General features: G+C 43.4%; 1 protein-coding gene across 2 annotated transcripts in view; it reads right to left on the bottom strand.

Annotated features, from left to right (window-relative positions):
- The window catches only part of MTHFD1 (methylenetetrahydrofolate dehydrogenase, cyclohydrolase and formyltetrahydrofolate synthetase 1), a 58,763-nt gene that overhangs the window by 20,978 nt on the left and 14,361 nt on the right, over positions 1 to 23,424 (bottom strand). For both annotated transcript variants that reach the window (XM_045821999.1, XM_045821998.1), the window contains 15 exons: positions 18,129 to 18,188; positions 17,650 to 17,703; positions 16,647 to 16,783; positions 16,403 to 16,503; positions 14,440 to 14,576; positions 13,479 to 13,590; positions 8,738 to 8,865; positions 8,186 to 8,283; positions 7,839 to 8,012; positions 6,835 to 6,971; positions 5,253 to 5,299; positions 4,528 to 4,635; positions 4,312 to 4,386; positions 2,297 to 2,399; positions 467 to 543 (listed from right to left, as the gene is read on the bottom strand). In XM_045821999.1, coding sequence (XP_045677955.1) covers positions 467 to 543; positions 2,297 to 2,399; positions 4,312 to 4,386; positions 4,528 to 4,635; positions 5,253 to 5,299; positions 6,835 to 6,971; positions 7,839 to 8,012; positions 8,186 to 8,283; positions 8,738 to 8,865; positions 13,479 to 13,590; positions 14,440 to 14,576; positions 16,403 to 16,503; positions 16,647 to 16,783; positions 17,650 to 17,703; positions 18,129 to 18,188 — 1,548 coding nt within the window. The remainder of the gene's footprint in view (positions 1 to 466; positions 544 to 2,296; positions 2,400 to 4,311; positions 4,387 to 4,527; positions 4,636 to 5,252; positions 5,300 to 6,834; positions 6,972 to 7,838; positions 8,013 to 8,185; positions 8,284 to 8,737; positions 8,866 to 13,478; positions 13,591 to 14,439; positions 14,577 to 16,402; positions 16,504 to 16,646; positions 16,784 to 17,649; positions 17,704 to 18,128; positions 18,189 to 23,424) is intronic.

The raw sequence follows: 23,424 nt of genomic DNA, 5'->3' as shown, positions 1-23,424 counted from the left end.
AACTTAGTGAAAATAATTTGTGATTAACTATTCCAAGACCTTGAGTAGTCCAATTTTAAAAATAAAGATTCTAGCAGGCCAACAACCTCAGTGAAAGCAGCTTGTAATCCTGCAGTGAAGGTTCCCATACATACGGGGCAACACCACGGAAGCTCTTACACTGAAGAGTCATACTACAGAAAGGCCACAGAAAAGAAGCATTTCAATTGTGTGCAAAGGTATTCACTTGGGGCTCTCCACCTCCAGGAAAAATTGCCGAGGGAAAAGCACACAGGTGACACATGGGATTTATTGCAAAAGCTGTCAGGAGTGCGCGATACCACACGCCCACGCACTTCCATTTTAAAAGGGAGAAGGCAGAACAACACCTGGCAGATCGGCCGGGTGGGAGCCGAGGGAGGAGGACAGAAGGAGCAAGGATTTGGTTCATCTGAGCTAATGGATTTAAAACGGAACAAGTAGTTACCGTCCGTGTGTGCCCTTTCTCTGTTGGAGCCTGTCCAATTGTGATCTTCCTCAGGAATCGATCGTTGGTGTCCAGCACTACAGCAGAAGGGAAGGGGCAGAACAATGTTTAGTAAAAGGGCCATGAAGGTAAAGGAACCAGCCCACTCTCAAGGCAACAAGTCTGACTTAATGTCCGTCTATGAATACCTGGTTTCAAAACTGATGGCAAACCTAGACTGTGAGTTCAAATTAAGAAATGATGTTCACATATCGTAGATGTACAGGAATTATTTTGAAAGAAATTTGAACTGGCTTGGTTTTATTCTGTCTGGAGAATTCACACAGCTAGAAATCTACAACTTCTTCGACCTCACAGGAAAACAGCATGCCCTTTGTCAAAGGCAGGAGTCTGTGCTGTCGTGCTGCGGGATGACTCGCTGACCTTACCCTGTCCTGAGAAACGCAGGGCAGGGCAAGCACCTTCCAAAGCATGCTGGGAGACACAGACCTGCTGTTTCCTTCAGCACACTGAGAAGAAATCATTTCCATCCCAGAGACAGAATATCTATCCAACTGTATGCCCTTGGAAACACAGCAAAGATCAACTAATCTTCCTCCTGCCCCCCAGGACTAATTACTGTTGACATGTTAGTGTATTTCCAATTTTGTTTTTTGTATGAAGTGCCAAGAATAACAAAATACAAAATGAACAACACATTGGTAAGACTCTAAACGGATCAAAGAGGAGAGGTATTCTTAACACACTTGATAACATGCCAAATTATTTTCCATGAAGATGAAAAAACACCCAAAACGGTGTGTTGTTTAGCAGACACTCACACACTCCACTTGCTTAAGCGAAGGATGTAATATTCTACTGAAGTCTACCCTTATTTTTCAAAAAATATATATCAAGTTCCTTGTACCTCATGTGTCTGTATAAAACAGCCAGTCAATGGGTATGACCCATTTTTCCTCTAGTCTGCTTTTGCTTTCTTAAAAAACATACATTAGACATTAAAGTGAAGGAAAAGTGAATGAGATACTAAATTTTCAAAATAGATCTTTAGTTTATTCCTCACAAAGTATCATACCATCTGCCTAACACCACTGAAGCAAAGGGAGAGAATTATCATTATGGTTTTATATATTAAGAGAGTCATCTTAAAAATGCCATTAGCCAGCAACAGTTACTGAGCCAACAAAAATCACAAATACAGTCAATAACTAGATGTTAGTTGCATTCTGCCTGACCTGGTGAAAATTCCTTCTCAGCAGTGACACAGGGTAGATGGATGTACCTGGTACGAAATAAAACTCTAAGCTGGGCTGGTTGTGTGTTGCAACATATGGCAGTGAAGCCAGGCAGCTCACACACTAAACTGTCAAGAAACCCTGAAGACTACCTGCTTTGTTACAGGAGAGTTTAATAAAATGAGGTAAAAATGAGTAGGCAAGTTGGAGAGCTACAAGAAAAATCAAGTCACTTATGCTAGACAAGAGTTCTGAGAATAAAGGGCAACATGAATCAGAAACTGATTAAACAGAAAACTTGCAAAATGTTATTTTTGGCATATGCATGAGCTTCTACGAAACCACCCTCACTCCAATCAACAGAGAATAGCCAGCAAATGCCCAACTAACCCAACAAAAAGGTAGCTTGATTACAGCTAATAAGGAGAGGGCTGATGGAGGTGGCCAGAAATATGAGTAACTCACCATCCTGGTCATGTCTTAACCATGAAAATACCAACATACAGCTTCCAGACCCCACATTTTAACCACTTTCACAGAGGGCATGGAGCGCAGTACAGCCAAAATAAAGGGGACAGGTATACGGCTTTGGTACCTCTCTGCCAGGTTATGGATTCCGGATCAATATCCAGTCTAGCAAATCTGTTTATCTCTTCGTCTGTCAGTGTGGTAGGGTCGGTCTTTTCAATGCCTAGTCTCTGAAGAGGTAGTAAAATGAGAATATAAAACAAGACAATACAAACAAAAGCATAATAAATTTAAAAAATTTTTTGATTCCCTATCTCCGGCAAGGGCCCCCCTCCCCCCCATAGAAAACAAACCATGTTTAATTCAGAGGGGAAAAACTATGATCCCTTTCACGAAACCTTTATTTCCTACTCACATAACGTACAAAGGTATTATCAACACGTCTGTCCCTACAGCTGTTTAGACACATTTTCCTAAGCCTAGAAGTGTTGTACCTAATTCACCAAACCCAAACATACTGAAAAGAAAAGCAAGGTGCAAAACCTTTTCCATCAGACAATTGAGAAGCCCAATTCAAATGAAATATTAGAAAGGACAAAAATAAGCATAAATCAATATAAATCTCACTCAAACATGTTTTTTTATGTAGCACTATACTTTTACAGCCTTCTTATTGTTTCAAAAGGCACACAAAGGGTTTGTCTCTTCCTCTTCATAGAACTTGGCAGTTTTCTTTATTTACAGTGTGTACATGGGTCACACTCGGAAATGGAAAATGCTTATAAAATGTAATCTCCTTCCAACACTTGGTAGGTCTGAGTGGGTTCCAGCAAGCCGTCCTCCTTCCATAGTTCTGTCCTTGTGCTATGAACACTTTGTTTTAAAGCCTCAGACATGTTTTCAGGGCTGGAGCTCACTGGCTTGTCAAATAGCCTCACATTCCTAGCATAGGACATTGTGTACGGGAATTACTAGGCTGCGAATCTGCTGTTGACAACCCACTCTTGCCTGAGCACCGGGAGGCAGACTGCAGTAACACCGTGCAACAGAAGATGCTTGGGGACCCAGGACACAGGAGACTGCGGATCTAGGTGCAACCTGGTGAGGGGTACTGTGGTCTTAAATAAATTCCCGGATTCCCAATCCTAAAGCTTTTTAAAGGACTATTTAATATTTAGTTCGGTGCCTCCTCACATGTGACAGGAAGTTCCATCAACAAAGGCAAAATCAGAAGTTGCTGGCTCTTCCCATGGTACTTTGCTGCCTCAGAGAACACAGCTCTTTTATAAATAGGGTAATAGTTGCCTTGCCTGATACATAGGATTGGGGGGAGGGGTGTAAAAACAAAAGAAGCTAAGGAATATCACATTGTGTAACAGTTACTTTTTCTCAAGTCTAGAAATAACGCACATCCATAAATAGTGACAGAATTGTAAAGGAGACCAGATTGTAAACAATGCATTTGGGTAAAGGGGAGATTCCTGTATTATTCTTACAGCATCAGAATATCAAGTTGTAAAAACTAAAACTAAAGTGACACCAACAGTTGTTGATACACACACAAGGAATGTAACAGTTCATTCCTTTTTATTTTACGGACATGCCAGTTTGTTTATCTATTCGTCCACTGACAAAGGACCTTTGGGTTGTTTCTCGACTTGGGGAATTAATAGAGCCTCTAAAACCTTCCATGTTTTTGTATGAACACAAGTTCATATTTCTCTAGGACAAATGAACCTAGGAGTGAGATTTCTGGCTATCTGATTGGAATAGTGCACGTTTAATGACTATATTTTTTAGTAGAAACTCAGGTTAAATAGAGAAGTAACCATTCTTGCTTAAGGTGCCAGCGCTGGGAAGAGCAGAGATGCAAACGTCACGGCAGTCTCCAGTCTTCTCTCCAGTCTTCGCAGCTGAGGGCAGGTGGCCAGTGCTTTGTTTATTTCAAGACTAACCAGTGATAATTTACATATAAATGAGAAATAACCCCTACCACCAATCTCTGTTATGTATATCATGACCTTAAGGCTATGGTTTGGATGTAACTATCCAAAATAGGATACTCCATGGAGAGTTTTTTTTTTTTTTACCTCTTATCAATTAGTTGCACACTGTATCAAAAATGAAGAGGGGAAAGCTTACCCGTAACCTTCGGATCTGGATATCAGAGAATTTTCTCACTCCATTTACTGATGGTACCAAACGATTAAAGAGGGCCTTGAACAAAAGGAACAGGAGGGCTTTTAAATGATGGGAACCCCTCTGCCTTGCTCCCTGCACCAGCTGCACCGGAGGGACCAACATTAATTCAGGTGCTTGAACCCTTTCAAAAGTGCCCATGGGGCGTTGGCGCCATACCTGGTCAGTCTGGGTCAGTTCATGGAATATCCGGGCATCAATGGCGGCAGCCACGAGGTTATTAGCTGCAGTGATGGCGTGGATGTCACCAGTGAGGTGCAGATTAAACTACAAAAGAGCAGGAGACACCTCAGTCCTCTAACTTTCCCACATTCAATCTACAGCCAAATCAATCCCTATGTGAAAGCCAATGGACAGCCGATGGCAGCACAGCTAGAGGACACACGGCCAACACAGGCAGGTCATGAAAACATAAACTACTGTGTTCAGAGGAAATTGTGGTTTCCCCTAAGTGACAGTCCAGTAACCACAGACACTATACCACTGGCATCAACAGCAGCACCGAGTCACTGAGGGCACACTGATGTCCCTTAAACAGCGAGCAAGGGGTGCAGTGGAGCAACCCAACCCTATGTCTGTACTTTGCTCACATTTCTACAGTTATTACTCTGAATTTACTCCATGTTGGTTTTCCCCAATCTCATGCTTCACTTGATCGCTTGCTTAAAATTATTAATTCCCCTCTGAAAACCAGACTTTGAAGTCCTTTTCATCAAAAAACTAAGCTGTCTTAAAACTTTGCAAATTAAGATGCTTTCCCCTTAAGTGTCATTTCTGTTGGAAAGTGAGTCATTTTTCCATTAAGACCTCTACAAAAAGATTAATTTCTCGGAGGACAGATTATAATAAAGGGTCTGACTCAACCAAACCCCGGGACACTTTACCTCTTCCATAGGAATGACCTGTGAGTAGCCACCACCAGCAGCGCCACCTAGAGGACAGGTCAAGGGTGAGGCTCGAGTTAGGCATGCTTCACAAAGAGGAAATCAAATCGATTTTTGTAACTGCTGTGCATATTATTTATTTACTTTTTACAACTATTTGGACAGATCTGATAAGTATTTTCATTTTTTATTTTTCTACCAGGTTAAAACACCGGATCTTTCTCGTGCTGAATAGACTCTCGGCTGAGATCTGAGCTAACTGACAAACCACGAGCACGCACACACCGACTCTTTATCTTTGGAAGCAGGTTCCCCCTGGTGCCTGACATCTGTGAAAAGACCCAGACGACGGTTACATAAAGGCAAACCCGTTCGATTTCCCACTCTCATAAGCACTACTCTGGCATTTAAACAAAGCAATAGTTAAAACACACACTGAACACTAATGCAGGGACTGTGATTCTTCTTAAATAGGAGATACAGGTTAGAAAAAAGATTAACCACTAGATTTTTGCTGGCGTATTTGGATTATTAACCGAAAGCTAGTAAGAAAAAAAAAATCCAGGTTTTGGAGATATGGATTCTTTTATTTTTGATGAGTCAGGGACCATGCGATGAAAAAATGGGGCAATTTGTGACGTGAAGAAAAGGAGAATACTGGGTCAGTAAGCAGAACAAGGAAAAAAGGTTTGTTCTGACATTGAAAAAGATTTAAGCTCAAAAGCAGAACTAAGCACACTTACTAAACAGATCAAAACGACAGGCCGAAGGGCAAAGGTGTACCTGAGTTAACTTTTAGTCAACTCTCATGTTATAGTCAACATCAGAACAAGCAGAATATGGGATACCCTACCACTAAGCAAATGAGAAAGTGAACCCTAAGAAGCTATTACAATTAATAAAAGATAATTTTAATTAAAAGAACATCTGCAGTACTGCAGCTGTCCAACACTGAAGGCGAAGTTCGATGACTGACCTCGCACTTTTACGCACCAGGTGAAACCCTGCGTTGACGGTGCTGCTCCAGAGCTTGAACCAGACATGGGGCCCACTCTGGGACTTAAGAACAGTGCCTCTGACCTAGCTGTCTCTGAAGTCCCAGTTGCTGCTATTGTAAAATGGGGATACTTTCTTATCTTAGAAAATGAAATAATATGCATCAGCTGCTTAGCACAAAACCTGGCATAAGGCACATACTCAATAAGGGGAGGCCTTTCTTATTCCCATAGGGCACAGTATCTGCAGGGTTTGCCTGCGTCTCTAGAAAGTCAGCACTGTGACTGGTAGCTATGATTGCCTTTGTTGTTGCGGAGACAGCTGGCTGTTAGTCATACATAAGTACCTCTGCCTACAGAGTACCCATCCCAGGAATTCCTGTGCAGAGTCAAATAGTGATAGCAGGAGCTGACGTGACTCGAGGAAAGCCTTCACCAAAAACACCATAACAGCGGGTATGAGGAAGACATTCCTAGCACCTAAATCAGCTGAAGACCCCATAAGCATTCATGCATCAAGAAAGCCTGGGGAAGCCTGAAGGAGAGGCAGGTGTATTCTGGCCACCCAAGTCCGGTCCCACCGATACCTTTTATCCCAAAGGTGGGGCCTTGGGAAGGCTGCCGCACACACGCAAAGACGTTCTGATGGAGGTGGGCTCCGAGGGCTTGCACAAGCCCGATTGTGGTCGTGCTCTTCCCTTCTCCCAGGGGAGTGGGAGTTATTCTTTCAGATGAAAGCAAAAGAGGCAAAATTACATTCAGGGGAATTACATTCAGGGGAATCACTAAGGCAGACCTCACAGATCCTAGAGAATGATTCTTAATTTGAATAAGACAGACAAAAGACCTGAAAAGGATCTTTGGAGTCTTAATTGTAATTTCCTCCCAACTTTAAATTAAAAAACATTGCTGTGCTATTGTACTTCTCACTGTAAGGAGCATATATACTTTATCTTGTACACTACTAAAAGACACTGCTATGCTTTAAATGTCTCTATTTAGTCTGAAAAAACTAGCTTTTATATGTATGTCAGATCAAGCAATAAAAATGAATGCTTGCCCTGGCTGGTGACTCAGTTGGGTGGACGTCATCCAGCAAAGAGAAAGGTCACTGGCTCAATTCCCCTTCAGGGCACATGCCTAGGTTGTGAGTTTGAGTTCGGTCGTGGTTGGGGCATGCGCGAGAGGCAGCTGATTGATGTTTCTCTCTCACATTATTTCTCTCCTTCTCTTTCTCCCTTCCTTCCCCTCTAAAAATAGATAAATAAAATCTTTAAAAAAAAAGAATGCTCACTAGAGCTAAAGAATTAATGAACTTGGGGTTTAAAAAAATAGCAATTCCATATGAAGACAAGGTTTTAGGACCCAACTCTTCTACTAACTTGAAAAATTTTCTCATCTCTGAACGTTACATTCTACTCTGACCTCACAGGGTGGCTGTATAGACCAAAGCAGATAAAAATACCTGTGAAAATGCTAAAACCAAAGTAAAGGAAACTTCACATATATATGCTAAGTGCAAATGCAAGCCCTGATAATAATAATCAAGATTAATATTAAGATTTGATTGGCAAATGAATAAAAAACACACCCAGTCACCACCACGTATTTCCCATCGGGCTGTAGCTTTAGGCGTTTCAGCACCGACAGCAGAACTTTGGCCTTTGTTTCCCCATACAGTTCCACCTCTTCAGAGAGCAGACCAATTTCTTGAGCCAAGTTACCAATGGACTTTGGCTTCTGGGATCGCGATATGTCAATGTCACTTAAAAGAAATATAGAAAAGGTGAATTGATCTTTATTCATGGAATTAATTAATCCAACCCTAGTAATGCCCCACCCCAACCACTGACAGTACTTTCAGAAGGGGTGTATGTGTCGCCATGGCTACAAACCAACAACCCACAACGTTTGAAACCTGTAAAATTTTATTTTTACCTAGGAACAGGTGTCTTGAGGTTAAGCTTGGTATACTGAATCGGCCACTTTCCTGGCTTAAATTTCTCCAGGAAACGCTTTGCACTCTCTACTGTGCTCTAAACAAAATGACAGAAATGGAATGTAGATGATTATTTTAACCTCCACCTCAATTACGAATCCCCGGTCAATCAAGTTCAATCACAAAATGAACAGCTTTGTGGTCCACCTATGAATGTGCTTTAATTCCAGGCAAGCATCAGTAGGCACCTAAAACGCCCTGGGCTGCTTGCCTTTCCCCGTGTCAGCTAGTGTGGGTTAAAAAGTGCTTGCACTTTTCTCTTCCTGAAGTTACATTCCAAACCAAATGAGAATAGTGCCTTCCCCACTTTTCTCTGCTAATACGACAGACTCTATTTCTCTCTTCTTCCACTACCTTTTTTTTCTTCAACAGATTCATATCCTTACTTAGCTTCTGAGCAGGTTTTATGACATTTCTATTTGGGGAGAAAAGCAGTAACTTGGATTCTATCCGTTTCCTAGAATGAATAAGAAACTTTTAGTCAAACGCACCTGCATTAGCATGGCCACGGTCATGGGCCCAACGCCTCCAGGAACAGGAGTGATGAAGGCCGCCCTCTCCTTTGCCTCGCTGTATGCCACATCGCCCACAATCTTCTTCCCATTCGGTTTAGTGTCATCTGGTCAAGGCGGGGGGAAAAATCCGAAGAAAGTCTCAGAATTGTAATCCTGGTGTTTATTTCTAAATTAAGTGATTAACTACAACCCCTTGTTCCAAAAACTAAATAAGTTTAGGGTGTGTAGTCCCATCTGGCTCAAGTGCCTACTTTACTTAAAAGCTATGGGATGACAGGTGTTCGCTATTTCCTAGGGATAACCTTATCTTACCTGCAAAAATTCACAAGGTATTTCAATGGTTTTTCAGAACCAGAGGAATCCTTTTGTAGTCTGTCAGGTGGCAAACAAAATACCAACTCTCTTTTACTCTTAAAGCCAACTACCCAATTTATAATGAGCTCCTTTTAAAATGTTAATTTGCTGAGGCCTACAAAGGAATTTTTTGGGTGCACAAAGCTTCAACTATGTCACAGCTGCCAGATACCGTTTCTACAGCAACTGCCAGCATTTTGTAAGCTCCATGCATGAGATGGAGGAACAATTCAACATCTAGTTCCAAAGAGGAGCAGCTACTTAAATGTATGTGAAAGGAAAAGAATATAATTACACTTCCCTAAAAAAGATACAAGAATAACTACAATTCTTACAAGCAAAGAATAGCTGTTCAAGGGAACAAAACCCAGTGATGCATCATTGCTCACTCACACAAAAATCATCTCCACTGGGTTTCAGAGCACTTCCGGGAGGGGCCGGGGGACTGGGCCGGACCTGGCAGCTCGAAGGCTTCCCAGGCAGGATCTCATCGGACCTTAGCCATTTCACCATCCTCTCAGATCACATCTCCACAACCACGAGAGGATGCATCAGAGTACAGCAGGTCCCCAAATAACACCATCTCATTGAATGTCATTTTTTTATAACGGATGAAAAAAAAAACCCACCTGATTCCTTGCTGGGGCCACTGTTTGTGGGGGGGTCTCCACATTCTCCCTGTGTCTGTGTGGATTTGCTCCGGTTTCCTCCCACATCCCAAAGACGTGCACGTGAGGTGGACTGGCCTGTCTAAATCGTCTCCCTCTGAGTGTGGGTGTGGGTGACGTGCCCTGCGATGGAAGGGGTCCTGGCCGGGGCTGGTTCCCCACTTGCACCCCAAGCTGCAGGACTAGGCTCCCGCCACCCGTGCCCCTGAACTGGAAGAAGCGGGTTGGAAAATAATGATCGCACTCATTTTTATTCATCCTTCTTAAATGTACATATAGCTCATATTTATTTTGATGTTTAATATTTAAAGTGTTTCAGTCTTTATTTAGAAGTTTGGTGATTTTTTTTGTGGCCAGAAATATACCACAAAAACTTAATTCTTGCTTATATCAATTAGCCTGCAGTAAAATTGGTTTTATTAAACATTGTCTCACTTAAAAACCAGTTTCCAAGAACCTACAGCCAATGTTAACTGAGGGTTGACTGTAGCCAAAAGGCCAGAATTAAGAGACCTAGGCTGGAGGATCAGCTCTTCCACTAACTGCTGGTCCTCAGCCCCTGTGAGCTTCTTCTGATCAGGGCTCTAAAGGTGCAACAATGAATTAATACTACCTATTTTACACACTTGCTGAGAACCAAGTGAGAACATGTGCATATTCTTGAAACTGAAAAGTCATTCTCCAAACTTAAGTTTCTCTTCCTACCGTAAACAGAATAGTTTCTACACGTACTACAAGGAGCTGACAAACAAAAACTCTTCAGGTAGTTTTCAGGTTTCTAGAATATTATAAAGCAGCAGCTCTGGCAGAACATTTCCTCTCATAACCACTAAAGTCATTCCAAAACACCAAGGAAATACTGTTAAGGGTTTGCCTTTTGTACAGGTTTTAATAGCCTAACGCTGAAGTTAGCTTCAAATGTCCCAGGACCTCATTCTATGTTTTCACGTTAGTCACTTTCTCCACGTTTCTCAGCAGGTGGGAGACACAGCAACTGACTGCACAGAAGTGCTGCCCTGGGTGGGCTCAGAGCGCCGCCCCGCCGAACGCCGTCGGGGCTGACTGGAGTGCTCTCTGATGGGTGTGCAGTGTCTCGTGGAAAGTATGATGTGGTCAGTGGGAAAAGTGGCCACTTCCCAATCTAAGTAAGTGTACGGCTTTAGTAACCAACAGACATCTTGGTTAAATACCTCAGGCCTAGAATTCCTCTTTCATTGGGAATTACAGGTGCAAAATTCAACTGAGGATCCAGCTGAGACTTGACTCCTTCGTATTTAATTTGGGGACCCCTGATAACAAACAGAGCCCACTGTAAAGGCCACTGTGCTGGATAAGTTGAGACTGCACTGGGATAGGGTGGGGAATCTGTCCCTTTTTTATAACCCCTCCAAATAAAATGTACTGTTAATCTAGCCCTTCTCAAATTATCTCAGTAAACCAAGCAGGAAGAACACTTTGACATGCTTCTCTGGCCAATTCGTTCTGCTCTGCACTTGAAACTTAAAAATACTCCTTTTTTGGGAAAAAATAAATAAAAAAGTACACACTTTAATTCATTCTTTTTTGGTAAGTGACTTACAATGTTTTCCCTGAGTGCACCGTGCAAATGATTTAAACAACCAAAATACGAGCCAAGCAGTGGCCCAGCTGTGGGAACACAGTCCTTCAGGAGGCAGAGAACAGGCCCTAGATCCTCCGGCCACCTGTGGTCTACAGCTCAGTGACTCTGCCGTCCGGGGGGACAACGAAATCCAACCTTACTGATAGTTACTCAGTCACTCACATGCCCAGGATCAGCAAAAACACAGCTGACCAGAAAGGGAGATAGTACATTGATCTTACCACATTTTACCATCTCCATGAGGAATAAATGTGAACAGGATGGTAAGTTTCATATTTAAGTCAACATTTCATACCTATCCGTGAGACTTAAGTTCCCCACCCAAGTGTCTCTTCATCTCCCTCAAATCTGCCCCCCCACCCCAAAAATGCCCAAAGTGAAATATACAGACGATACAAGGTTTTAAACAGAATGAGCTTGAATGTCATACTGCAAGTACTCAAAAGTAAGGAGTTGTAGGTGAGCACTTCTTTATAATCACCATTAGATAATTACACTACAGAAAAAAACGAGGGCTCAATTATGCGCTACTGCCTTAAAAGCACGGTAGGGAGAGTGGGAGGCAGGTTAAAAACAGTGAAGGCTTGACAGTGACTAGTATTCCTGGCAGCTCGGTGTCTGTATTTCAAACTTGAGATGGGAAGGGAGAAAAAAAGATTTTTCTTGCTGTAACTCCCTTCAACAACTGAACAGACATGAGCGCAAGCAGTTGGAAGGCATGCACCGGACATGGCACAGCGGAGATGGCCACCCCGAGGCTGATGAACAATGGAGGGGAGCACAGGCCACCAAGTATGAGACACACATGATACAAGAAACACCAAGTCTACTCGGGGTGGCGGGGGGTGGGGATAGAGGGAGGGAGAGGATTTTCAAAAGGAGAGCTCATCCCTTGTTGAGGGGGAATTAGACAAGGTTTGAAAGGAAGAAGGAGCATTTCAGACAGAGAGGAGGTGGGGAGGAAGTGGTTGAAAGTGAAGATCACAGCTGAACGGATGAAATTTTGTGTAGCCCAAGGCCTGCGGTGGTGCCGGATGCAGACACAGTCCTTCAATTAAAGATGGTTCCTTCTTGAGTCTATGAGATGTGTATACTAGTATTTCCCGTAGTGTCCTTCCAAATTTATGTCTGCAGACTTCATGAAGAAAGAACAGCCTGCTCCCCTAAAGATGTAGTCATACATGATGCAAAGGACAAACCAGGCATGTGTGGGAAGGCACGTGGTCCGTTTACAACAATTTAAGACAGGCATTTGCAAACTGCATGTGAGAAAGAGGGCTGCAGAGGTGGCTGAAACTAGTGCAGGGTGAAGGAATGAGACAAATAACGTGAGAGGAGCTCATGGGCCCATGTCAAGGTGAATATGGCAAAGGCAGACAGCTGGATCCAAGTGGGGGTCAGACCAGGGAGGAATTCACAGCAGTCCATCTGGCTGAGGGGGTGACACTCCATAGTGACATTGACTGAGGACACAGGAGAGAGGGAAAATCCTAATATTTAAAAATAAACCCAATAGAGGTAATAGTTGGGAAGGAAACTTAAAGATTCCAGACTGTGGGAAGGCAGACAGACTGGTGATATCAAAAACGAAAACAGGAGTGAGGCATGAATTAGGGGAGAGGAGACCAAGGACAGCTGTGGACACGGCTCTAAGGCTGGCGTGATCCTCTCTGCCGAGAAAAAGAGTGAGTCAAACGCCCTCTCTGTAAAGCCCTCCAGCGGACTCTCGGCCGAAGTCTCGCAGCACTCTGCTAAGATGACACTGTATTTTAAACCCGTCCATCCTTTGTTAAAATAAGGGGTAATCTGTACATTAAAGACACAGGGAGGCCTCCCTCTTGCCCCCTTTCCGGCCCTCTCCCTGGACAATGTCATTTCAGGAGCAGCACAGCGCCGTGGTGGCTACAGAGCCTACTAATTGCGAGCACCCATGGACAGGCCAGTCACAGGGAACCTGAGCACCTCACGTCATCAACAGGACAAGGGTTCTCACTTAGGCTTCAGCAATGACCTAGACATCCTCCTCTGCCCAGCCCTCTGCCAGAAACCAGCTTCCCCGCCCAGCAACACCCACCTGGGACGTAATTAATTCCACAGTCAATGACGATTGCCCCGGGTTTGATCCACTCCCCTTTCACCATCTCAGGCTGACCAGTTGCGACCACCAGGATGTCACCTTTACTCACCTATGGAAACAGGGTTCTGACTTCAGAAACTAAACAGTGACACGTGAAAAATCTAAACATGGAAAGGACACCCCTCCCATCCCTGCATGAACTCTGCACTGTCATCAACTATTTTCTGCAGGCCACTCACTGACAGCTCTTCATATGCTATGCTCACTCCTGTTCGAAAGCTCCCCTTTCACAAGGTGTTTTACCAAACAGAAACTTGATGAGAACTTGCAGGACAGGGAGGAGCGCAACCTTGCAGCCACGGCCTGGGGGAGATGTCCCTGAATAACAAAACATCCCGAGACTGCTCCTTCTCCTATGGAGTATGGGAGCTACTGCCTTCCGCAGGGCATTGCCTGGGGACGATTACAAGAGAAGGTGCTGGGCCTCTCTCCAGGCCTCTCCCCACATTTAACAGACTGCACCGTCAACAGGGATGTGTACATATGAGAACAAGCAGCGACAGATGTCATAGGACCTCTGTCCACATCCGCCTGTGGAGCACCTTTATCTGAGGTCACCCTTGTTATCAATTTGGGATCTGGCGGCCAGGGGTCAATCCCAGTGTTTACTCTGCTAATCCCTCTCTACCATATGGGGGACTGGTGTAGGAAGAATATAGTCAGAACAAAATCTGTATAACCTTGGGCAAGTTTTTTATGTGAATTTGTTTCTTCATCTTGTGAAATGAACCAAGAATTACAGAGTTATTATAGCGGTTAAATGAGATAATGAGGTAAAGGGCGTTAGCAGTTTCTGGCACTTAAATGTTAGCTATTCCCATTGAGCGAGAACCCACCACACAGGTGTGCGTGCACGCACACACAGAGATCGTCTTCCGCTCCACCATTGATGCCCTACCTCCTTGTCCAGGTTGGCAGTCTTGGAGTGGCAGGTGGTCACTGTGGCATGGTTCCACAGGAGCAGGTCATGCATGGGGGCGCCAACTATTTTGCTGCGCCCGACCACCACAGCGTGCCTCCCGGCAATCTGCACCCCTGAGAGAAAAGCCAGTGTGCATCAGAAAGCTGGGGGGGCGGGGGGGGCCTGACCTCCTTCGCATGCCACCCAAGTGGGGCAATTCAGAACAAGTGCACAAAAACATATTCTGAGCATCAAAAACAAGTCTTCCTAAAAACACTCTTTCTTGGGAAATAATATTCTCAGCTCTAGGGTTTTAGCTACAAATTGGTGCTTGAACATGTGTCCTTCTTGCTGTGGGTTTTTGAGAGCAGCTTAAGCCAAGAACCATTGAGTCAGCAACAGAGGAGTGGGAAGAAAACCTACACTCAGAGAAAAAAAGAAATCCTGACATAGCAGCTAATAAATAGCCATATGGAAGAAGACATCAGATTAAATTACATGGGAAAAGCAGCTATAACAAATAGGGGGCCTGGAACCGGGTGGGGGTAGTCAGGGGGAATTACTATCAGTGATTCTTTCGAACTTTGCTAAGCTTATTTATGCAGTTCCTCACCTAAATTTCTCTTTTGGCTTGGGGCCTAACCATAGGGTCATTTGCTGGGAAGTGATACAGGGGAATTTTAACTGCAATAGAAGGCTTTCTTTTTGCCTACTCAGCATCCATTCTCGTGGCACTACGCCAACGTCCTCTTTGTGACGGACATACTCTATTTAATAGAGATGGTTTGGGTACGCACCCAACAGTGGACAAGTAGTGATCATATTTCATCCTGGCCAGTGAGACCCAACCCCATGACCGTGAGGCACAAGGATGGAACAAGGCTGGAGCTGCTTGGGACCACCAAGTGGAGTATGAGAATGAACTAGGAAAAAAGCCGAAATAAAGTCTCGAGGGCTCTGCCTGAGCCCCTCTTTCTAGCCGTGGCTGAAGTGGACTCTTGTGTAAGGCAGTTGGTATTTAAAGTGTGCTTCTTACAAACCATTAATTTTATCCCCAAAAGATAAGCTTCTGTATAATGTTAACATTATAAACATCTAGAAGCAAAGCCCTCAAAGTCTGAAGTGTTTAAAAGGTACCTTACTACACTTTTTAGAATTCAGCAAAGGACTCGAAGCTACATTAGAGCAAATGGCAGCATCACTATCAGTAAACGGAAATGGGAACCTGCAGCTGCTGAGGCTCATGGGATTTGTCTTTATCCAGTAGCAACAAACTGTTAAGTATGCTGTAGAACATAAATTTAGTTAAGGGACTACTAGCTGTCCCAAGGCTTGTAGCTTGACCTTTTCTTGCTAACCACAGAAAATTTTCTTTTGCAATGGCCAACATTTTCCACTTGAAACTTCTCATCCACTTCCTCTAAACAGGACAAACTTCCTTGTTAAAAAAATAAAGCTCTGCTAAAAGCATTTGTGATGAAATTAAAATACCAAGATGCTGACTAGGTAATAAGATAATATAGCCAATTAATTGCTAAGAGACTGTTTCCAGCCATCTGTCTAGTTCTAGATCTACTGTTTCCACAGTAGTTAGTTCTAGGAGCCCACTGGGGAGGGGGGGACTTTTTACTTTGCATCCTTATATACCGTCTCAGTTCTTACTACCATATAGGCTATTCTTTCACACACAAAAAATTTTGCTTCGAACTCAAATAACCTTGAGCTTTGCTGCTTCTTGGACAAATTACTCAATCATTTGGAGCCTTTTGGACAATTAGAGTACTATTTCACAGGCTTGTTGAGAAAATTTGGTGAGCATTTACGTAAAACCCCTGGCAGAAAGGTCGCTTGTGCCAATCAAGTTCAGCTATGCAGAGCCCACAGTGTAGCTCCTCTGTATCTCCACACGTCAAGGTCGGGCTCTAGGAAATGGTGCTTTGTTTTTGGTTTTGGTTTTTACCTGTCCCTTTGATGAGTTCCAAGCATCCTTTAGGTGTACAAGGGATGAAACAGCCGTTTAGGTCACCTCTAGCAAGTTTTCCAGCACTGATGTTAGTCAACCTAAAACAGTGAAAGCAAAGAAGGGGGAGGTAGAGGTAAATTAGGTGTCTCTATCCTTCAGCAGCAAACGTGGTGTGTTCCGAACACAGCAGTGGATTATCATTGGAACCGTGCCATGTGACGTAGAGTCTAGCCACACTCACCCGTCCACATCCTTCTCTGGTGAAATAGCATTGACCACTGCTTCGGTGTTAATGGGATTTTCTGAATCTAAAGGTAGCTGCACTAGGAACCCATGCACGGTGAAGTCTTCATTCAAAGATGTGATGTGCTTTAACACCTGAAAACAATACCACATGCAGTCTGTATGCCACAGAGAAACACTTTCTGAGTCAAAAAGAGACTGTCCTGTTTCCCTCCAAGAGTTCAACTGCCATCCTCTCAGAACTCACCTCCCCTGGACCCCGAGAGCAACTCTCCTTTAATGCAGAATGTCATCTTCAGGGGTCTGGTCAGAAACCCATCAAAGAACTAAGGACTTCAGCAGTAATACCCATGTTATCATCATCCAAATCGAGATTTCTGTGATGACAGAAATGCTCTACACCTTACAACTTAGAATACAATAGTGGCTACAGAATACTTGAAACATGGCCAATATAACCAAGCAACTGGATTTTAAATTTTACTTCACTTTAATTCAATGGCTACTCGGGGCCAGCGGCTACCCTGAGTACCTCTGCACAGCGGCCAGTGCAGACGGGGAACATTTCTATGACCTCAAAAAGCTCTTTCTCCCTCCTGCCCCTTCAGATACCCACCCTACCTATAAGGACCACAGTTCTGACTTTAATCACACATGCTGACTCTGCCTGTGCTTTCATATCATCTAAACAAAACACACATTTGGTTTATAACATGCATGTAACTACAGGCCAAGGATCACTTTTTAGTAAACACTGCAGGTGACGTGCAAACAAATGATGCTGCCGTTGCACTCTGGGTAGCAAACGCTCACACCCCAGCGCGGCACCATTTACTCTGTAGGTGTTTTCAAAGATTTTCTGCAGGCAGAGTCTGTGAAGAAACAATTACTGGGAGGGCTTTTGTATGCTGAATGTATCAATCCCTCAAGTCCCATTAAACCAAAAACCAGAGAGGAAAGCCTTCAGCTGCCCTCTTAACACTCAGTTCCTAAAAGCTCACCTCAGATTCTGTGGCAGTTCTTGGTAACTTAATGTGAGTGGCTTTGATCCCAATCTGCAAAAATGAACATTTAAAACAGGTGTTTGGCAAGAGAACTTGAGACATGGGCCCCTTTCTTTCATAGCTATGACTAAAACCAACCACGTGGTGTTAGTAACCATTTCACCCTACATTCTGAAGAATTAGTCCCATTCTGACCCACTCATCATCTACTTGTTAACTGTCATCACTGCACAAGCCATTTCCTGTCCACTATTCCTGCTCTTTGGGAAGTAGGCAGATCACTGATTAGAAGACAGTCAGGGGTAAACCAGAGGCCGAAGCTCTAAGTCACTCAGTTCCGACTTGCGAACCTGAAGTCCGCTGCGGGTGATAAAAGTCTTTATGGGAAGGGCACAAAGGGCGAGAGGTAACAGGCAGGAGCCGGGGGGTGGCGGGGGGCAGGGACGACGACACAACACTGCTGCTCTAGCCTTTACCTCCTCTGCAGCCTTCAGCTTCACATTTATATAAAGATTGGAATCATCTCTGTCGCCAACCTAGAATAATAAATACATGCAAATCAGACGATTAGAGAAAGGCAAGGTGTACAGAAAAGTTTCTAAAATTTTATTTTGATAAAAGAAAGGTTTAATTATGAGATTTTCATGGCAGAGAACTTTAACAGGAGAACGAGGAGAACATCGGGGCAGAGTGGAGGGAGATAGGGACACAGGTGGTATTAGGGATCCCTCCCCAAACAAGTCCCACCTGGTTCCCACTGAAGCCAAAAGAAAAAGCAGGGGGCTGCCCGTATCTGCCTTGGAAATCAGGCAAGGGTGCCCCAGGCCCGTCTGGAACACGTGGAGATTCTGCTCGCCACTGAGCTGGCGTGCCAGATCATGGGCCTGAGGAAACGTCATCAGGCAAGAGAAACAACACAGGAGAAACAGCACAGCTGGGACAAGCACACCCAGAGGGCACATTCTGACCTCTCTCCTCCACTCCCGGGGCAGCAGAAAGCGCGCACCACCACACAGAGAAGAGAAACCAGCGAGGGTGGCCCTCATTCCAGCTCACCCAGAGCAGACACCTACGCAAGGCGAAGGGCAGTCTGCTGCCCTCAGGACAGAGTGGAAGCCCGATCCTTTGAATCACCGCGTGCCTCGTCTCACCATGTCCCCTCTATTTACTTAATCATGAACACATTCATAGTTTTTCACTGTAACCATTTATCTGTAAAAGTTTATTTTGCAAATGGTTTTCCACATTCCAGTGGTTGACACCTGTCCTTTCCAAGGTTGAAATAGACTCGGGGTGATATGCTCACAAATTTGGCTTCTCCCAAAACTGCAGAATGAAAAATGGTTGGTCCCTCAATACTGATGCCTGGTGCCTTTTAGTAGGACAATGGCAGAGACAGAAGCTGGCCTTAGTAAAGAGTATTTCCAGTCCGCGTCATGTTGATGCTACTACTGGGAGCTCCTGCTTGGCCCGTGGAACGTGGCCTTACTCTTAGCTTCAGCTGTCCTTTATATAGATCTCAGTTTTGTCAATGTTAATTTGAATTTCATCTCTGGGGAGGTAAGTCCAAGTCCATTGAGGGATTTTTTTTTAATTGGATTATTTGAACCTAAGTGATCACATTAGTCGCTTCCTGCGGGGGTTTCCCTAGAATTTTAGTGCCCCCCATGTTTCTTCTTGGGTCATTTTCTGTATGTTCTTTGGCCCCAGCATCCAACATTCACTGATTCAGTTACTGGATTTAAGGCACTCTGACACTTTGAGATCAAAGTAGGAAAGACAGTCCTATTTATAACTATAATTAGTTATTCAGACTTAACTCTGAGTTTAAATGGTTTTATCACTCACTGCCAGTCTTTTTAAAATTACAATTTCTCTCTTCTACAGTTTATTTTCATTCATCTCTCGGGTAGCTGAAATGCAACAATAGGTCACCTTTCCATGAAAGGTATGTAGGCATTTTTTTCTTCTGAGTCTTTGTATATCTGAAAATATTTTTCTGCTTCTTTGTACTTAAAGGACCCACTTGGCTGAATTTGGAGTCACAACGTTTTCTTTCAGAGATGTAGTCGCTGGCACCGAGTGTTACAGAAGTCTGAAGTCTTTTGCTGTTGTTCCTTTATAGAAACTGTTTTCTGTCTGCGTGTTTTGGGAAGAATTTTTCAAAACTTCAAAACTTCCACCAGTTTTAAAAAGAAAGCTTAACAGTTATAGTTATGAGCATATGTCAAAGTTTCATTGTAATCCCAATGCAAAGGAAAAGACCTCTTAGGAGCCAATTCAAAGCCTCACTCTCAGGATATGCACTTTACAGAGGAAAATGGTTATACAATCATTGCTAGACTAGATGCAAAAAGAATGTTTAGTAGAAGAACAGTAGATTCTTGACTGACAGTCAAGTAGGTGGGTGGAAGGCTGGTTTCCCAGAACACATCTTAAATCCATTAGACTTTATCAAGAAAATCACTTAGGCATTTTATCAGAATGTGAATTTTTCTAGAAAGAGGTGAATAACATCATCCAAAAGAGGTCCTTTCCCAGAACAAGTTAGGAACAATTTTTAAAAAATTTTATTTATTTTAGACAGAGGGGAAGGGAGAAAGAAAGAGACGGAAACATTAATGTGTGATTGCCTCTTGTGCACCCCCACTGGGGACCTAGCCCACAACCCAGTTACGTGCCCTGACTGGGAATCAAACTGGAGACCCTCTGGTTAGCAGGCCAGTGCTCATTCCACAGCCACACCAGCCAGGGCCAGGAACAATTTTTTTTTTTAGCACAGGGAGTCTGCAAACTGTTTCTGTAAGGAGCCAGATGGTATATATTTTAGATTTTTCAGGCCATACACTGTCACACGTTTGGCTTCTTTTTTAACCCTTTAAAACCTGGGCAGCATTTGGACATGGGACAGTTTATCCATCCCTATTTTATAGCATACAATAATGTGGGTATTGGTCTATTCGTTAATTCTTTCTGCATCAGGAGCCTTTTGTAGATATTCAGGCCAGTTGACTTAGTTCCTTTTATTGTTTTGTCCATGCTTCTTTGTGAAAATTGAATGAGTTACCACACACAAAGCACTCTGAATAGTTCCTGGCAGGGAGCAAATGTTAGTTATTATATTATTAATAATTAGAGTATTTTATATGCTAAGGGAATGGAAACAGCCTCATTTCTATCTCTTATAATGGAAAGTCTTAATTTCTTTTAAATATTCAGTTATTTGGAAAGTTAACAGTCCACTGTGTTTTTTAAAAATTCCAACTTTTAGCTAAGTATTTCCCCAGCCAGATCACGAATACCCTTGACTGCAATGCCAAGAAATTAGAAAAACAAAGGCAAAAAGCGAACGGTTTTTAGAGAAAGACCTGAGTTTATATGCCAGACTCAGTCCCTTCTTGACCATGGCTTTGGATAAGCTACCCAAGAGCTTTGTGCATCTGTTACTGTGATGATAAGCAGAGGTCCCAACCTGTACAGGTAGTACAGAGATTAGAACTAGAAATGTATACAAATCATTTGAACTATAGTAGACACTATATATGCAGTACTGTCATTCCTTCTGTAAGGGTGAGGCTGGATGGACTGTGATCAGATTTGCATTTTGATGAGGGAGGGCAACAGTAACAGTTAAAAGGACAGACTAGAAGCATTCAGATCAGAAGCCTGAAACCGTAAGCATGAGACTGCAGTGGCCCCAGGGGGTGGGAGCAGCACAAATCAGAAGGCGGGGACAGATTCCAAGAGCTCACAAAGGCAGAGTCCCTGTGGAGAGGGAGAGATCCTAGAGCTGACCTCAGGTGGAAAGATGGTGGTGCCAGGTCAACAGGATGGAAAACATGAGAGGTCCAAGGCAGCAGGGATGTGGTATGTGAAAATAAACAGAAACCTCATTTGAAATGGAGCTGGGAAGCTAGAAGAGATGGCACTCCTGCCTGTCACTCAAAGCACACCACTGACCCCAACAGGAAGAGTGTGCTGTGTCTCTGTGACTGGACGTGGCACTGCTTCACTGCCTCAGCAGGAAGGAGAAAAGACTCCTCCTGGTCCAGTAACAGCTCAGCCAACGAAAAGTCACTACCCCCCGAACTTCCAGTTTCCTCCAACGGACTCTTCCTTTACAACAGCCCCTCCCGAGTCCATAAAAGAGCTTCCTCTCTCCTCTGTATCGCTGGACTTGCACATGGTTCACCATTAGACTGCATGTCCTGCATTACAACTGTTTGTTGTTCCTGGATAACCCCATTCTGCTGGAGAAATACCTAGCTGTCTATTTGTTTAAGGTCAACAACTACAACATAGCATGTGTAAGCCTTGTGTCATAGAAAGATGTTGACTCTGGTGCTAAAGTGCAAGATAAAATATAGTCTACTATTGTTCTATTGGCAAGGACATAGGGGTCAAAGCTATATAATACCGTTTATGTTAACAAAACACTTGCAATCGATACATTTAAAATACAAGTTTAGAAATCAATCTTTGAAACGGGGAAAAATTCCCAATGTTGCTAAGGAAAGGTTTCAGATTTCTTGTCTATGACACTCACTTTCTACAACAAACAATTCACAAGAAGGAGCCGAGAAATTACTAGTCCCCCACATGTACCAAGTGTATACCCACAACACATACCCTTGATTCTTAGTGATTTGCAAAAAAAAAGAAAAAAAGAAAAAAAGGAAAAAAAAGGAAAACCCACCATAGGAAGGGACACACCAGGTAGAATAACAGGACTTCTGTGTTTTTCTTCTCAGCCAAGGCCTCAAGATAATTTACAGAAATGGGGGAAAATGTTTAAGTACCATTCGTTCTGAAATTCTTAATGAACATAAGACAGAAACTTAGCAAGGGGTTAAATGGTATATAAGTGGAGACGCACATACAGAGGGAAACGGGAAGTGAGAAAACAGGTATTTCTGAAGGGAATTTCAAATGAAAGCAATCAGTTTCCTGTCATCCAGGTCAACCCTTCAAAACATTCTTTGTACATTTGTCCATGCTACAGATACTTACTGAAGGCCTCTTACTGGGTGAGTCTGGAGCTCAGGGGAGAAAATGTGGACAGAAGCCTAAATCAGGATGTAGTCTTCCATGCAGCTGTGAGACTGAGTGAGCTCACTCAGAAAGAGTAAGCTGAAAAAGTGGACCAAGGGCTGTGGCCAGAGGCCTTCAGATGTTTTGGGTGTGGTGAAGAAGGAACAAGGAGATCCCTACTCCTCTCAAGGATGAGAAACAGGCAAAAAAGATTAGAGAAGGAAGGGAAATAAGTGATGTCCCAGAAACCCAGAGTCCAGAACTCAGAGGAGATCCAGGGTGTATAAGTTATCGGCCTATGGCTAACATTTGGGGCCAGATAAAACTGCCTAGGGCAGCGATTTTCAACCGGTGTGCCACAAGAATTTTCAAAACACGTAACATGTGACTATTAGTCAGGGGCACTGACCTCTTTTCCCTCAGATTGTCAAATAAAAAAATGACAACAGCCAACAAAATAGGCATCCAGTGTGAATGAATCAAAATTATACCTATTTTTTTGTCAGATCAGTAAAAAATATATTTTTGGGGGTGCTACAGAATTTGTGGTTGACATGTACCGCAGTGAAAAAGGCTGAAAATCGCTGGTCCAGGACAGTGGCCTTGTGAGAACATCACGACCCTTTAAGAAGATCTGTAAGTGCCAAACCTTTTATGATAATACTATGTCATGTGTCTTTTTTCACTGTATGCACATTTATATTAGGCCGTAAAAGTAATAGTGAATGAGTGAGACTGCTG

Source organism: Phyllostomus hastatus, unplaced genomic scaffold, assembly GCF_019186645.2.
Source record: "Phyllostomus hastatus isolate PE091 unplaced genomic scaffold, TTU_PhHast_1.1 phas_scaffold_501, whole genome shotgun sequence".
Lineage (NCBI taxonomy): Eukaryota > Metazoa > Chordata > Mammalia > Chiroptera > Phyllostomidae > Phyllostomus > Phyllostomus hastatus.
Note: the sequence above shows the minus strand (reverse complement) of the source record. Positions and strands in the feature narration are given on the sequence as shown.